Here is a 16,997-nt window from a genome sequence, read left to right as displayed (position 1 = left end):
TCCCCAGACGTCTGTTGAGTGTTGTAAGAAGAAGGGGGGATGCCACAGAGTGGTAAAAATGGACTTGTCCCAACTTTTTTGGGATTTGTTGACGCCATGAAATTTGGAAACAACAGATTTTTCACTTAAAATGATACATTCTCTCAGTTTAAACTTTTGATCTGTGATTTGTGTTCTATTCTGAATAAAATATTAGATGTTGGCACCTCCACATCATTGCATTCAGTTTTTATTCACAATTTGTTTAGTGTCCCAACTTTTTTGGAATCCGGTTTGTATTTTTGGCACATCACCGGCCCACATTTCCGGGTTTTTGTCGGTGACGCGTAATGGTGCGACGTAAATGGCGAAGTAGGGCTGTTGTAAACAAATATTTTAGTAATCGGGTGATCTATAGATTATTCTCACGATTAATCGGGTAATCGAAAACAATATTTGTCAGGTTCTGCAGTAACTACTGTACTCATTTATGAGTGCTACAAATACATGAAAAAAGAACATTAAATAAACAACCCATTTAATTCCTCTTTTTGAAATATTTTATTGCTTAAGTTGAATTATTTTTAAACATCACATAAAAATCTAAATGCTGTATAATTATTTTTATGGATTTTAAAACTGAATGGAATTTACAAAGTAGGATCTGGAAGGAAGGACATAATTTGGATTGACGGTGGAGATGATCTTCTGGAAGTCTTCATCTTCCACCACGGACAGCAGCTGCACGTCTGTGATGATCATATTTAAAATGCTGTTTGTGAACTCAGCTGTTCATGGCATAAACCAACAGACATGTTCCTGTTTTTAGTATTTTACATCACTTTATAATGTAGCTGTTTTTGTTTAGTTTTTTTTAAATTTTATATAATTCTATATATTTTATATAATTTTCAAATCATGTTTTTTTTTTATTTTTATGATTGTCTACTGTTGTACTGATAAATATCTCTGGAGGGTAAACTATATCTTGACTGCAAGTATCAAGCTGTGAAATCTTTCGTTTTCTAGAACTGATAGTGGTTGGTCATTAATTATGATGAAGTTTAGCAACTTCTCAGTAAACATTTGAGCTCCGTGGTTTCAGCGACGTCTTCTTCTTGTTCAATCTGAAGCAAGCAGCCTGATTTGGGGCAGCCACGCTCAGTCTGTCCCTCCTCAGAGACGGGCAGACTGAGCGGGGCAGATTGGACGCAGCTGGCCGGGTTTGCATTAGCTGTTTCGGGTCGAGCAAAGAGCAGCGCCCCACTGAAGCCACGGAGCTCGAATGTCCATCGTAAAACTAACTTTACCGCGGTTTAATGTGGCACTATGGCCCTGCTTACATTGCACGATGCTGTCTTGTTTTGTGGTGTTTCTAGTGTAAAATACTTCCACGCAGCGGACATGTTTCGATGAAAAGTTTGTTAGCTGTTAGCCACAGTGCTGCTAACTCAGTCCTCACGTTGTAGCTGGCTGCAAACTATGAACTGGATTTCCTGAATGTGAGGTGGGTCTTATTACTCTGGGTTCATGAGACACGCCGCCGTTCAGGAAATCCATTCCATAGTTTGAAGCCAACTTGCATCATGGATCGGAAATATCGGCAGGTTGGATCGGAAAAATCCGATACGTAAATTGTGCTGGTATCAGAGCCCGATACGGATACTGGATCGGATCGGCCCCATCCCTAGATTTAACATTAGCAAAAATATGCCTCATTTTACATCTATAACATGACAGATTATCACACATTTAGGTTAACGTATTTTGCAAAGAGAACATACCTGTTGCAGCTGCGGATGAGTTTGATGCTACAGCGGTTGTTTTCTCTTCAGACGCTGCAACATTGACGACGTGATGTTGTGGTTACTCCAGTTCTGCTTTGCAGTGGAAGCATTTTGCTGTGCTGTCTTCTCTGTTTAGTCTAAAATGTTCCCAAACTTTTGACAGTTTTTGTTGTTTTTGGGGCTCTTCTTCTAGGCAGTCTCCATTTGTGTAACACAAAAACCTTCCGGCTAGACCACAGTGCTCTGAATAGTTTAACGAAGCTTTGAGGCAAATAAATTTGCCTTGAGGATGTTTTGTAATCGAGGTCCTCGAATGATTCGAGGAATCGTTTCAGCCCTACGGCGAAGCGACATATTTATGGATTTTCCACTTTATTAGACACATTTGGACTGAGGCGACTTATAGGGCAGAGCGACGTGTACGGCGGAAAATACGGTATCCCTGACACTTGCCTCCCTGCACTTCATCTTGCTTGCACTCTCTTCTTCACCTCTTTTGTCTTCTGCTTATTGCTTAGATGGTAAATCCCAAATACCTGAACTCATCCACACCTTCAGTATCTCTGCTTCTTGCTGCTTCACTGTCACACCCATCTTACTCTTGTTCACACACATTCTGTTTTGCTTCTCCTGCCTTTCATTCCTCATCTCCAGAGTATACTTCTACCTCTCCAGACTCTCTTCCTCCTGCCCTGTACAAATCAATGTCATCTACAAATGTGTTATTCCATTGAGGATCCTGCTCAATATAATTACTTCATTATTTTTCTTCTCCCTGTTTTTGCCGTTTACTTTTAGGCTCCACAATACAAGAAGCTGTTTCTTGTTGTTGGAACATGTCTTTCAAAAATTCACATAATTTAAGCTTCAGTGAGTTTCTTTAAACAACCAACCATTGTTTGTCTTTGTGTCACAGTTGTGTTCGTAAGAACCTCATCCCCGCTCAGCCAAGTGAGTCCACCAGTGGCAGAATAGAGAGCAGTGTCAGAGGGTCTGGATCTCCTCGGCCTGCAGGGTGAGTTGCAGTTCATCCATGTTCACATCCTGCTTTGATGTTTGTTTGTACACTAACACGTTTTAAAATCATTTCTTAAGAGTAAAACCTAAAGTCGATGTGCACATGGCAGTGGCCCCTCCAGTCATGGCTACAATTGAAGCATTGCCAGTGCAGGGAGGGGAGCAGCAGGGGGTGGCCTCCAACCCCCAGCACCTGGCTCAGGCCATCCCCACCATGCTTGCCACACCTGGTCCTGTGCCTCCCTGCCAGCCTTCTACTGTTCTTTCATCCCTGCCCGCAGCCATGGCTGTAACCCCCCCTGTTCCTGCCTCAATGGCCAACACTGTGGCCTCCCCCACCCAGCCTGCAGCCAGTAGCACTGCTGCATGTGCTGCCAGTTCCACCTGCCCCGATGTCAAAATCAAACAAGAAGTAGAGTCCATAGATACCTCCCTGCCAGGTGAGAGCCATGTTTGTTTTTCATATCAGTGATCTGATTTGAAAAATGAAAAAGTCTCATATGTCTCAATATGTCCATCCTTTCAGACTCCAGTGTGAGTATGTCGTCAGCGCCTGCGCTCACCACCCAGGCCAACACACTGACCACTCCCGCAACAGGAGATCTGATTCCTGGGGCTTCGCCGAGGAAGAAACCCCGCAAACAGCAGCACATTATTTCAACTGAGGAGAGCGAGATGATGGAAACCAACAGCACAGACGAAGAGAAGGCCCCAGGCAGACCCATCACCAGCAGGGCGGAGAGACGGGAGTCCCCACCAAGGGAATACGTTGGTATGATTTACAAGCAAAAACTGTAAACACATTATTCATCACCCTCTAGATCACGAGTTAACCACCTGGTTTGTCTCTTGAAGATGAAGAAGGCGTTCGATATGTGCCCGTCAGGCCTCGTCCACCCATCACACTTTTGCGGCACTACCGTAACCCCTGGAAGGCTGCCTACCATCACTTTCAGAGGTACAGCGACATTCGGGTCAAAGGTGAGGATCTTCTTGTTTTCTGATAAATGCAATGTTTTTAATTTGCACTAATTTATTGTGTTCTGTTTTTACTTTGTTTTATCTTGTAAAGCACCTTGGTCAATGCAAGGCGTTGTTGGAAGATGCTATAGAAATCAAGCTTATTATTATTATTATTATGTATGAAAATTAACTGGATTTCAGATAACAGTTTTGTTTTTCTTTCAGAGGAAAAGAAGTGCACCTTACAGGATATGGCCAACCAGAGGGGCGTAGCCTGCAGAGCACAAGGCTGGAAGATTCACTTGTGTGCTGCGCAGCTCCGACAGTTGGTGAGCGCTCGCGTCCCGTTTATTTTAATTGGTCAAGAAATATATCCCTGTTGACCTGATTGTTTTGTTGTTTTTGTGCTGCACTATAAGTACACTGCAAAAGTCATTGTTGCAACAAGATTACCTTCTGAATAACAAGAACTGGTTTTTATCTAACTCTGCAGTCACAAGGAATGCTCTGAAACATTTGAGAAATATAAAAGCACTCTTTGACTTACGTCCATAAACTTTCTCTTGTCCAGGACTTAACTTCTGATCTGCTCCAGATAATTTAACAAAACTTAATACACATGCACATCATCACTAGACAGAGCGTAATGCATGCTTTTTATCACCCCAACTTCAAGTTCAAAATCACAATTCCAGTTCAGTTCATTTATTTATAAAGCACCAAGTCACAACAGAAGTCATCTCAGAGCACTGAACAGAAACATTCATATATAAAAAGACAATTAGTAAAAGTTATCTATCTAAGGAAACGGCAGATTGTGTTGCACAAATCAAGGTCAAATTTAAAACAAGGTCTTTGCTTGTTTGGTCCACATCTACAATAATGCTCAGTCAGGTCATCTGGACAGTTTCTTTTTTGTGGAAAAACGTTTCACCCTCTATCCAGACGGCTTCATCAGTCTGAGGAGTCTCAAGTAAACTGTTTTCCCCACTAAGCAGTACACTCCTTTAGTGGACCAACCAGTTTGCTGGTGATGAGATGTTTCTGGGGGCTGTCCTGTCCCCTGTCAACTCTTCCCAGGCAGGCAGCCACAGCCAAAGTGGTTGAAGACATCAAAGTTTGTGCTCAATCATCCAGGTGCAAAATCCATTAATGGTCAGTCAGGTCATCTGTACAGAAACCATCTCATCACCAGCAAACTGGTTGGTCCACTAAAGGAGTGTACTGCTTAGTGGGGAAAACGGTTCACTTGAGACTCCTCAGACTGATGAAGCCCTCTGGATAGAGGGCGAAACATCTTTCCACAAAAAAGATACTGACCAGATGACCTGACTGAGCATTATTGGATTTTGTACCTGGATGATTGAGTCATTGTTCATCAAGGACTGCTACTCTGACATTCTCCAGAACCTTTTCTTCATTGTTTTAATTTAATTGAGCCTTTTTTTAATTGCAAGATGATTGAGCACTTTTAAAACTTGTTTCTCACTGTTTTAGACAAGTTTGGAACACGATGTATACAGCCGCCTCTCCACCCTCCAAGAAGGCCTTATTCCCAAGAAGAGGGCAGGCGCAGACGATGACCTTCACCGAATCAACGAGCTCATACAGGTATTCTATCTACTGCAGCCAGGAGCCGAGTGGAACAATGAACTGTGAACTGCTGATATTAGGCTACGGTTTTACCCTACTTTTCAAACTATAACGCACACCGGATTATAAGGCACATTAACAAAACAAAACAGTCAGATACTGTAAGTCAAACTTCATTCAACTTATTCACAATAACCACATAAAATTGGTTTGAGGTCAGCAGGCACACCCAGAATTAATACATAAGGTGCACTGGATTATAAGGCTCACTATTGATTTTTGAGAAAATTAAAGGATTTTAAGTGCGCCTTATAGTCTGAAAAATATGGTAATTGAAAACTTGAGTTTACTGTTGACAGTATGTATGACACAGTGCTGCTATAAATACCACAACTTACAGCTCTACAGGGACTACAGTGCTTTTATAATAAAAAGATTGGCAAAAGATTTTTAACAGTATCAGCTGATATCATAGACATAATGTTGCAATCATTCTTTAAGGAACCATTTAGGTGTGTGTTATATATCCACTAAGACCTGATGCAAGTAACACACCAGTTCATAATAGAGTTTACAGCAGACACATTAATAGTCATAGATATTAATATGGATGTAAATATTTCTACATTGGTTGTACACAGTTCACTTATTCCTTTCTTTCCGAGCTCTCTTCTCGTGACGCTCGGCTCGTTTCCTTTTATCTTCCTTTCTGTTGAAGTCTTTCTGTAAATGTCATGAGTACACCTCCTCCTTATACCTCTGCTACAAAATCCTTCCATCTGTGGAGTACATCACAAAATGTCCTTGGTTGTGTCTTTATATCTAAGAAGTTAGCAGAAGTTGTTTCAAATTTAAAATTTCTAACAGTTTTGTGTCTTCAACAAGTCTCCAACAGTTACAATTGTAAAATTGTAAAATGTGTTTTAAAAATGACAACACGGCCTGAATTCCTGGTTGTTGGAAGCTGTAGGTGCAGATCACCCTGGATCTTTGTGCTAAGGGACTGTGAAAACTTGTGTTTGGGACTGTTTTCGTTTCAGTTAATAGTTGTGCTGTCTTCTTCAGGGTAACATGCAGCGCTGCAAGCTGGTGATGGATCAGGTGACCGAGGCCAGGGACACTATGATGAAAGTGCTCGACCACAAGGACAAAGTGCTGAAGCTGCTCAACAAGAACGGCACTGTCAAGAAGTCCTCCAAACTGAAGCGTAAAGAACGTGCGTAAGCGTGACTCTTGTCCCTGGACAGCCCCTTCTGTCCCCTCAGACAGGGACAAGGAGCTGCTCTGAACTTTGGTGCTATGATTTGCTGCATACAATCACACGCACCCTTCTGAACTGCCTCAGAGTGGACAGAAAGAAGCCACGAGGAGGGTTCAACAAGCAGAAGAGCCAATGTGAAGAACGTTCTCGTTAATAATACAATGGACACGCAGAGCGTAAAACATCTTTGTGTGTGCGGCCAACTGGACGACATGTTTCCTCCCTTTCTTTGTAGATCTGAGGCCATTTTTATTACTTAGTTTCTGATTCTTCTTCTATGACCGTTGGAAGGTGTATTGTGATGATCGGCATGCAGCTGCCGCAAATCTGACTCAGCATTTCCTGTCAGAATATTTTGAGTTAATGTGAATGACCTAAGAGATACAGGATTGAGTAAATATTTTTTAAAGCAGCTGTGTGTAAACAGACTAATTTCCGTTGTGCTCTTTTCATCAGTCTGTGCCTTCATTTTGTCTGTGTACAAAGATATGTGTAAGCTATATTAAAGTACACAAATACATTTCTTTTCTTTTTTTTAATCCTGCGCATTTTTAGTTGATGGATACAGGGGTCCCTGTTATCAGCCACATGTTTAGGTGTAATCTAAAGATCAAAATTACATGTTAATTTGATTTAATGTAGAGACAAATCTTGTAAAAGATGGTTAGCATCCTTGGTTCTGAAAGTAAAAATGACGATTTTATATTCAGAAGATAAATAAATGTTACAACAGCGATAACCTCGTTTATGTTGGCCTCATCGCTAATGAGTTCTGGGAGGAAAAGAGAGCAGACTGAATTTATGTAAATCTGTAAATGTTTTTTTGTTTTCCATTGACTCCATTCTTTTCATGTTTTTGTACTGAAGTGCTGCTTCATGCTGCAGAGAAGTGACTGTAGCATCACAGTATGAAGCTAGCTGAACAACATCTAGCCACTGTACATTGTTTTTGTCTGTGTAATTATAGTAAAGCTACCTAAACATGACGATCTATGATCACGTGGTTTTTTTCAGCCTCCATGATTTTTATTAACCTGTTTTGGTTTTGTCTTGCATCATGAAAAGGGGGGATTGGAAATACCCTCCGTCTGCGTTCATCCGTGCATGTCGTAAGGATGATAACTTTAAAAATAAGAGATGCCAACTTCCATTTTGATGTATGGCTACATCTAGGCATGAGAAAGGTCCCTTATGAAAATTGGGTTACCACATCAAAATTCAAGATGGCTGCTGCCATATACCAATATGTGCATAGTTATCCTTGTGAGCTTGGAAAATTGAGCAACATTCTGACTACCAGTAACTCGAAATCTGGGCCAGATGATGGCCACCTTGTTAACTACTATCATTTCAGGAAAATATGCTTATAAGCAATTTAAAAACTAGAAAGCATACTTTCCTCAACTGATTGGGGTGGCTAAAGGATAATATATGGTGGTCAAGGCCACCATTGGCCACCCCCTGGCTTTGTCATTGTGCCTGGTAGTGGATAAAATAGCTTTCTCAGCTCAGACAAGCAAAAAGAAAAGCCTACCTCTGTTCATCTACACAGTAACTGTACCCACTTGAACATCTTGCACCAAAAACATTTGTTTACTTGAACAACAAAACGGTTAAATCATGTCATCTGGACCAGTTTCTTTATGCTGGGCTAGCTATAATTGCTTTCTAGTTGATGTTTACTTGCATTCCCTGTTAATTCAATCATCCAACCATCCATCATCTTGCACTTGTTCTGAAGTCTGGTTTTGGGGCAGCATCTTGAACAGGGAGGTCCAGACATCTCTTTCCACAGCCACCTCTTCTAGATCTTCTGGGAGGACTCCAAGGTGTTCCCAGGCTAACCGAGAGACAGACTCTCCACCTATCCTGGGTCTTCCCCGGGTCTTCTCCCAGTGGGACATGCCCGAAGCACCTCCCTAGGGTGGAGCCCAGGGTGCATCCTTACCAGATGCCCAAGCCACTTCAACTGGCTCCTCAATATGAAGGAGCAGCGGTTCTACTCTGAGTCTCTCCTGTTAACTGAACTTCTCACTATCTCTAAGGGAGAGTCCAGCTACCCTGCGGAGGAAACTCATTTCAACCACCTGTGTCCACGATCTCATTCTTTCGGTCACTACCCAGAGCTTGTGGCCATAGGTGAGGGTAAGAACATAGACAGACCAGTAAACAAAGGAGCTTTTCCTTAGCTCAGCTCCGTATTTACCACAATGGACACAGTCTGCAATACTGCCGATGCTGCACCAATCAGTCTGTCAATCTCATGCTCTTCCCTCACTCGTGAGCAAAACCCTGAGATGCTTGAACTCCTCCACTTGAGGCAGAACCTCACCTTTGACCTGAAGAGATCAATCCCCTTTTTCGGTTGAGGACCATGTCCTCAGATTGGGAGGCATTAATTCTCATCCTAGCTGCTTCACACTTGGCTTTGGACTCCCTCCGCCCCCTGACTGCACTGAGAAATTATGTCCATAAAACTTATGAACAGAATCGGTGACAACGTGCAGCCCTGGTGGAGTCCGCCTCCCACCCTCAAGGGGTCCATCTTACTACCAGCAATGTGAACCAAGCTCTCGCACCGCTTTTATTGGGACTGAACAGCCCATAGCAGCAGGCCCCCAGTCCCATACTCATGGAGCACCCCCCCACAGTGTACCCCAAGGAACACGGTCGAATGCCTCCTCCAAGTCCACAAAACGCATGTAGACTGGATGGGCAAACTCCCATGACCCCTCGACAGGGCCAGCCCAAGGCATAAGCAAACTAAGCGGCTGCTTAGGGCCCCGGGGCCACTAGGGGGCCCCATAAGTGGAATTTAATTAATTAATTATTTTATTTTTTTGTAATAATTTCTATATGATTATTTATTATTTTAAGGTCCGCGTTTGCAAATTGTTTCATACATTTACATAGTTTTAAAAACTAATTACTCAACTTTAAATTTCTTTTTTAAACCATTTTACGTGGTTTCAAGTAATTGTTCATTAAAGTGTTTCCTTGATATTTTATTTTTTATTTTATTTTATTTGCTTGATTGAACTTATTTTTATGCATTTAAGTTATTTTATCTTTGTTGTTGATCCTGCGCTACAAATTATTTTGAGCATTACTGTAGCAGTTCTTTGGAACCAAAGATAATAAACCAGATGCCACGTTTGCTGTAAAATACATTACATACTGGTGATTTTTTTTTTCTTTTGTTACTTTTAGTACCACTACATATAGACATATAGGGTAATGTCAACAGGGCTGTCAGAGCTGCAATAAGTTCATGTTAGGCGGGTGAATGCTCTGATCATCTGACTGTTGATTACAGTAATCCACATTATTAGCAGAAATAGAGGGCCCCATGGAGGCGAGGGCCAGCACTGCCCCTCGAGGACCCTAGTGACGATAAAGAGCTGGTCCAGTGTTCCACAGCCAGGACGGTCTATTCAAATCCAATCCAGAAAAACACTCATGTAGAAAATTGCAAAAACATTCACTATTCAAGTCTCTCAGTGACGGAGGCCATTGGTGTAGTGCTTGTTTTCAAATTAGCATCTAATCATTAATAAGCAGGCAGCACAGCATTTTTTTAAAGGATATTGGGGGCCAGATTGAGATTGCCCAAGGGCCTCATATGACTCCCCAAGCCATATATTGCCCATGTGTGAGCTACGAAGGACCTGAGCTGTTGTTATCCAGATTCTATTCTTACCAGATTAACCCAGTAATTTATTTTTACTGTCTGCTGTTTCACAATTTAATTGCCTGTAAGTACATACATGCTGGCAGGACATAACCAGTTAATAATGTGATATGGACCAGGAAATAGGACTAAAATCATCCCATTAAAGACTCATTTGACCAACGCTTCCTGCTTCTGGTGTTTAACATTATTTAATAGGCAGGTTTTCTCACATCTACACAGAAACATCGTGCGCCACTGAGTTTCACATCTACAGACTTTGTTTTATCTTCTCATTGTGTGAGTTCGAGCCTTACGGCTGTTAATGTGTTTAAAAACAGCTGAAATGAGTCTTGTTGATAACAATGGGTGGTTCAGCCTTTGTAGGAGCAAAGTCAAAGGGCCATAAAGTGGGATAATGCTGGGAAAGCTTCCTGCTTCGTAATCATTCAAGGAAAAGTTCCCTCCACGGCTGCTGGGGCTTCAACCACAGAGAGACACCTTTTCTCAGGTAAGATCTGACCTGACTGAGCCATAGAAAAAGCTTGTGTTTATCCTTAAAATGAAAACCCAGAAGATGTTATTGTTAATTTATATTTTTTTACATTTTATCATTTTATGCTACAACTGACTATTAACAATAAAGTGGTAGTTTTAAAAGCGAAAGTCAAGTTTAAATAATGAGTTAAATAAATGCAGTGAACATATAAAGTGATGTTTATGTGACTAATGTGACATACTGTGTCTTTATAGATAGTTTTAGGTGTTTCTTTATTTTCACAGTATTTTACTCTTATTGATATAAAACCTATTGAGGTGACCTGAAGTCTGTGGTCTAATAAAGCAGTTAAATATTAAGCTTTTCATTTTGATCTAAAGTAAAATAGTTTCTTCATTTTATTTTTCAGAACATTTCTACATTTCTACCATGTTGCATTTGAGTAAGGTAAGAGTGGGTTATCTATATCTATATCTATATCTATATCTATCTATCTATCTATCTATATATATATATATATATATATATATATATATATATATATATATCTATATCTATATCTATCTATCTATCTATATATATATATATATATATGTATGTATAATATATACATATATATATATATATGTATGTATGTATGTGGGTGTGTGTTCAAATTCTCTTTGAGGTTTTATGAGAGCTTCTCTTTTTTTCTGATCAGGGAGATTTTGTATGGGTGGACTCTGGTGGTGGGGTGCCGATTGGGGCAGAGGTTAAGGTTACGGACACCGGGCAGCTTCATCTGGTCGATGATGAAGGAAAGGTATAACGCCCTGAAAACTGTTCATTGTCATAAAAATCCACTTGAATGGGTTTGTGTAATGGCTGCTTTACTACAAACAGGAGCACAAGGTCAACAAGAAGATTGAGGGCAGTGTCCGGCCCATGCACCCCACCTCTGTGAAAGGTGTGGATGACATGATCTTGCTCGGTGACCTGCACGAGGCTGGCCTGCTCAGGAACCTGATGGTGCGCCACAAAGAGGGCATCATTTATGTGAGTTTCTCTTCCACTGAGTCACTGAACAACCGCCCAGTTTTATGATGTCCATAACCTGCTGTGAAAAAAGCTTCGACGTCAGCGTGTTCACTTGCCACCGACAGCTTTGAGTCGTAGACTTTGCCCTGCAGTTTATCGCAGATCAACTGTTGTCTCCATAGAGACGAATGAGCCTCTGTTGTAAGATAACTCTCCAGTATTTCCTGCTTCGCAGCATCAAAGCTCAACGGTGTGTGCTCAGTTGGGAATTAGGACATTTTATGGAAAGAAACATCCATCCATCCATACATCCATCATCTTTACTCGCTTCTTTCTTTTCTGGTGGTGGGAGTCACTGGTGCCCATATCCAGCAATCACTGTGTGAGAGGCAGGGGACACCCTGGGCAGGTCTCTAGTCCATCACAGAGACACACAGAGACAAACAATCATTCACTCTCTCACTCTCACCTAGAGACAATTTAGAGTTACCAGTCTTTCTAACATGCATGTTTTTGGTCTGTGGGAGGAAACTGGAGTACCTGGAGAAAACCCACGCATGCACGGAGAGAACATGCAAACTCCACCCCGAAAGTTCCCCAGCCGGGATTTGATCTGGCCACCATCTCGCTGAGAGGCATGATGTTAAGAATTTTGACATTACGTATAATTGAAAATAGTACAATAAATAATTTAAATAAATTGTATTGAATTGAATTGAATTTCAGATGTAGATAGCTTTTGTGTTTCCTAATTTTTCCATTTTATTCTTAACATTTTTTTAAAGTTTGTTTTTTTTATTCTTCTAGTAACTAGTAGCATTATACATCATATAATTTTCAGTGGTTCAGGTCATATTTGACAGAAGTTTATCTTTTAAAATAAATTAACATTTTCAAAAACTCAGCACCTCTTACAGTATCTGCATGTGGAGTTCCTCAAGGATCGATTCTGGGTCCTGTATTGTTCTCACATGTAGCCTTTAGAATCCATCCATTTTCTTTACCTTCTGGTTCCTGTTTAGAGTCATAGAGAGCTGGTGCCTGTTTCCAGAGTCATTGGGTGACAAGGTTTACCCAAGACAGGTTGCCAGTCAATCAATGGGACCTCATGAACACAAATGAGACAGACCACCGTCCTTGCTCACTCTCCCACCTATGAACAGTTTAAAGCCATCGGTTAACTTCTATATTTTGTCTGTCTAAAACAAGTCTCTCTTGAAAATGAGTCCTCGTGACTCAATGAGACTACCTGTATAAATAAAGGTTAAATAGCAAAAATTTAATATGCATGTTTTTGATTTATTGGAAGAAACCGGTGTAGTTGGAGAAAACCCATACATGCACATTTTATATTGTTATAACTGTTAGAAATTTTATGTTGGTTGTACTAAACCAAAAGTTCTTTGTAAAAATCATTGCCAATAACAGTAGTTTTTTGCATTTTCTTTTGTTCTAGTTTAGGAAAAGTTGTTCTTTTATTTTAAATTTTGGAAACTGCAAAATACAGGCACAATTTAAAGTCAGATTTTTTTTACTCCTACTCATTATCTGTATCAAGATTTATACTGGTTATTTGGAATAAGTGATAACTTCAATCTCACTGATTACTGAGCTTTTAAGGAATATTGGACAACTTGAAGTTGGGTTCAATAATGGTCAATCAGGTCATCTGGACAGTTTCTTTTGTTTGTGGAAAGACGTTTCGCCCTCTATCCAGAGGGCTTCATCAGTCTGAGGAGTCCCAAGTAAACTTTTCCCCACTAAGCTAAGCAGTACACTCCTTTAGTGGACCAACCAGCTTGCTGGTGATAAGATGGTTTCTAGGGGCTGTTCTGCCCCCATCGACTCCTTCCCAGGCAGGCAGCCACAGCCAAAGTGGTTCAAGACATCAAAGCCCAGATGAAGCCCTCCAGATAGAGGGCGAAACATCTTTCCACAAAAAAAGAAACTGTCCAGATGACTTGACTGAATGACCGTTACTAGATTGTGTACCTGGACGATTGAGCATGAACTTTGATGTCTGGAAGTTGGGTTCTGTGTCTAAACTATGAATATAATCTTACCTGTTATAAATGGTGCTTTAAACTTATTAAATTTATAGAAATCAAGTTTAGTTCTGACTGAACTGAAGCGCAAATGGCTAGTCGTAATGCAGCTAAAACCAAAGTAGATTGTTCAGGTATTTCCAATCTCCAAAACATTATCTTGCATGCAAATGCTATTCATGCAATCCACTACTCACAGATTTGTAAATAACCATAAAACACAAAATTAACTGAAGTGCATACATGTATGAAATTGCATTTACACAAACTAAATTGAAAATTTAGAGACTGGTGCTGTTTAAAAATACAATATTTTACTTTGATTTTAGTCTAATTATTTGTTAACTTCCCAGTTGTGCCAGACCTCTACTCTATTTCTCCAAAACTGTTTGTTTAAAAAGCTATTTGCAACAGGTAAAATATTCTTTGCTTAAAGTCTTTTCACAGAATCCCATTTTAAATGCCTGAGCTCTCCCTTTAAGTACTGTTACTGTGACTGAAATGGGCTCTTTGCCTTGTTGCTTTGCATCAACCATAATAACTTGTTTATGCTTGTGTTCTCAAAAATACGTCCATTAAATGCGCTTCTGTTTGACAGCTCGCATCTCTCTGTTTGTAGACGTACACAGGCTCCATTCTGGTGGCAGTGAACCCCTACCAGCTGCTGCCCATCTACACCACTGAGCAGGTGCACATGTATACAGATCGACGGCTGGGGGAACTGCCGCCGCACGTCTTTGCCATCGCAGACACTTGTTTTTTCAACATGCGACGCAACAAAAAGAACCAGTGCTGTGTCATCAGGTGTGTTTCGACCGCATAACAAAACACTGAAACTCTTTTCAAATGATTTTATTCTGACTTGGTCCAAAAAATTATTTTTGGCTATTTCTGGTAAAGACAAACTGAAACCAGGGATGTACGCTCTGATATACTGAACACATAATGAATGACTAAAACAAAGGCTTCTAGGCTGAAGGGAACCATAAGGAAGAGGTTTTGGAAATAATCAAGTGGTACACCGATGTCCCACCATCACTGAGGGATTTTAACAGTGAATGTTTGGAGTTTTCAAAATGAGTGTTTTTCTGGACTGGAATTGAACAGGGAATGAGAGTAAACCTCAGTGTTTTTTAGTGCAAGATGTTCAAGTGGGCAGGAGTTACACTGTGTAGAGAACAGAGTTAGTTTTTTTTTCTTGTCTGAGACCGCACAGAGTGACGGATCCTGGTGAGTCAAAGAGGCAGTTTTATCCACCACCAGGTGCAGTGGTGGAGCCAGGGGGTGGCCAGTGGTTTAATTATGGCCTTGGCTGCCATAGATTAATCTTCGGCCACTGCAACCATGTGAGGAAACTATATCTTTAATTAAGCAAGAGAATCACTGGTGCAGTTGGTAGAGCTGCCGCCTCTACGCGAGAAGGTTGCTGGATAGAATCCTGGTCAGGAGGCCTTTCTGGGTGGAGTTTGCATGTTCTCTCCGTGCATGTGTGGGTTTTCTCCGGGTACTCCAGTTTCCTCCCACAGACCAAAAACATGCATGGTTTCCTCTGATTGAACTGGCTGGTTTACATACATACAGTATGTGGTAGTGGCCATCTTGAATTTTAACCTGGCCACCCAGTTTTTGACAGTGACCTTTCTTATGCAGATGTAGCCACACACCAATATAGAAGTTGGCACGTTGCTTATTTTTCAAGTTATCCAGCTCACGATGTTAACAAAAATTCATATTAGGAGGTCTTGGATTTTTATGTGGAAACCTAACCTTTGAAACAAACTTTAATTATGCCTAGATGTTGCCATAAACCAAAATGGCAGTCGGTATCTCACTTATGTTTCAATTTACTATGCTCACAACATGCACGAATGGAGTGTATTTCCTTTTCTCTCTCTTGGCTGTGTGATGGGTGTCATAAACTCTGTCACAAACATAAACAAAGATTACTCATGAATACATGAATACTGACAACTGTTCACATGTATTTTCTTCTCCAGTGGCGAGTCAGGAGCAGGAAAAACTGAGAGCACCAAGCTGATGCTGCAGTTCCTGGCTGCGGTCAGTGGCCAGCACTCCTGGATTGAGCAGCAGATTCTGGAAGCTAACCCCATCCTGGAAGGTCATAATCAAGTGGCCACACAAAAGTTTCTTAATCAGATCAGTTCTCTCTTTTTCTGCTTCTTGATTTTCCAGCTGTCCCCTTTATGAAGACTCTAAAGAAGATTGTCTGACTCCTTTCCCATCCTGTGCACCCATGACCCTTCTCTGTGGCCTGCCTTCTTTACTCCTCTCTCTAAAGCATACCTCCAGACTGGCTTCCTTCTATTGTCTAGTCTTAACACAGATCTACTGACATCTGATAACAAAATCTATGTTTCTGTCTTAGCCTTTGGCAATGCTAAAACCATCCGCAATGACAACTCCAGTCGATTTGGAAAGTACATTGACGTCTACTTCAGCAAAGGAGGTGCCATTGAAGGGGCCCGAGTGGAGCAGTACCTGCTAGAGAAGTCCAGAGTTTGTCGTCAGGTGAGAATATTAAGCAGCTTCTTCTTTATTACTGTAATGAGGCACAAGTCAAGTTTTCTTGTAGTAAAGAATAATAATTTTTACAATTAGGCGCCTCAGGAAAGAAACTACCACATTTTTTATTACATGCTGATGGGCATGTCAGCAGAGCAGAAGAAAATCCTTTCCCTTGGGACTGCAGCAGAGTACAAATACCTGACCATGGTGCTGTAATCTATCCTTACTGTTGCTTTAACCATACACATACGAAGTGTGTACCACAGATAAAATAATAAGGGTTCTTATTTAAACAGGGCAACTGCACGAGTTGTGAAGGACGTGATGATGTGATGGAGTACGCTCACTTTCGTTCAGCACTGAAGATCCTCACATTCTCAGAGTCCGACTCCTGGGAAATATCTAAACTGCTCGCTGCCATCCTTCACTTGGGCAACGTGGGCTTTGAGAGTAAGAACACATTTTCTTAAATTCTACCAATAGTCACAGTTTGTCAGTCATTGGCTGTAATTTTCTGAACCATTTCAGGCACCATAATAAACAACCTGGAAGGCTGTGACATCCTCAAGTCGGCTCATTTCAACATGGCCAGCCAGCTGTTAGAGGCAGGTGCAGTTTTTTTCTGCTGATAAAAACGGCA

General features: G+C 41.0%; 2 protein-coding genes across 2 annotated transcripts in view; both read left to right on the top strand.

Moving 5' to 3' along the window:
• sap130a (Sin3A-associated protein a) overlaps nucleotides 1–6,978 on the top strand; it is a 45,150-nt gene extending 38,172 nt beyond the window's left edge. The window contains exons 14-20 of the mRNA XM_037675004.1: nucleotides 2,683–2,781; nucleotides 2,862–3,223; nucleotides 3,310–3,555; nucleotides 3,639–3,764; nucleotides 3,972–4,075; nucleotides 5,244–5,357; nucleotides 6,405–6,978. Coding sequence (XP_037530932.1) covers nucleotides 2,683–2,781; nucleotides 2,862–3,223; nucleotides 3,310–3,555; nucleotides 3,639–3,764; nucleotides 3,972–4,075; nucleotides 5,244–5,357; nucleotides 6,405–6,563 — 1,210 coding nt within the window. The 3' untranslated portion in view covers nucleotides 6,564–6,978. The remainder of the gene's footprint in view (nucleotides 1–2,682; nucleotides 2,782–2,861; nucleotides 3,224–3,309; nucleotides 3,556–3,638; nucleotides 3,765–3,971; nucleotides 4,076–5,243; nucleotides 5,358–6,404) is intronic.
• Nucleotides 6,979–10,723: 3,745 nt separating this feature from the next.
• The window catches only part of LOC119407534 (unconventional myosin-VIIa), a 44,283-nt gene continuing 38,009 nt past the window's right edge, over nucleotides 10,724–16,997 (top strand). Inside the window, exons 1-10 of the mRNA XM_037674356.1 lie at nucleotides 10,724–10,781; nucleotides 11,179–11,216; nucleotides 11,470–11,571; nucleotides 11,652–11,804; nucleotides 14,451–14,635; nucleotides 15,829–15,950; nucleotides 16,218–16,360; nucleotides 16,451–16,564; nucleotides 16,654–16,807; nucleotides 16,886–16,962. Of these exons, the coding sequence (XP_037530284.1) occupies nucleotides 11,199–11,216; nucleotides 11,470–11,571; nucleotides 11,652–11,804; nucleotides 14,451–14,635; nucleotides 15,829–15,950; nucleotides 16,218–16,360; nucleotides 16,451–16,564; nucleotides 16,654–16,807; nucleotides 16,886–16,962 (1,068 nt within the window). The 5' untranslated portion in view covers nucleotides 10,724–10,781; nucleotides 11,179–11,198. The remainder of the gene's footprint in view (nucleotides 10,782–11,178; nucleotides 11,217–11,469; nucleotides 11,572–11,651; nucleotides 11,805–14,450; nucleotides 14,636–15,828; nucleotides 15,951–16,217; nucleotides 16,361–16,450; nucleotides 16,565–16,653; nucleotides 16,808–16,885; nucleotides 16,963–16,997) is intronic.

This window comes from Nematolebias whitei, chromosome 3 (assembly GCF_014905685.2).
Source record: "Nematolebias whitei isolate Nwh7 chromosome 3, NemWhi1, whole genome shotgun sequence".
Classification (NCBI taxonomy): Eukaryota; Metazoa; Chordata; class Actinopteri; order Cyprinodontiformes; family Rivulidae; genus Nematolebias; species Nematolebias whitei.
Note: the sequence above shows the minus strand (reverse complement) of the source record. Positions and strands in the feature narration are given on the sequence as shown.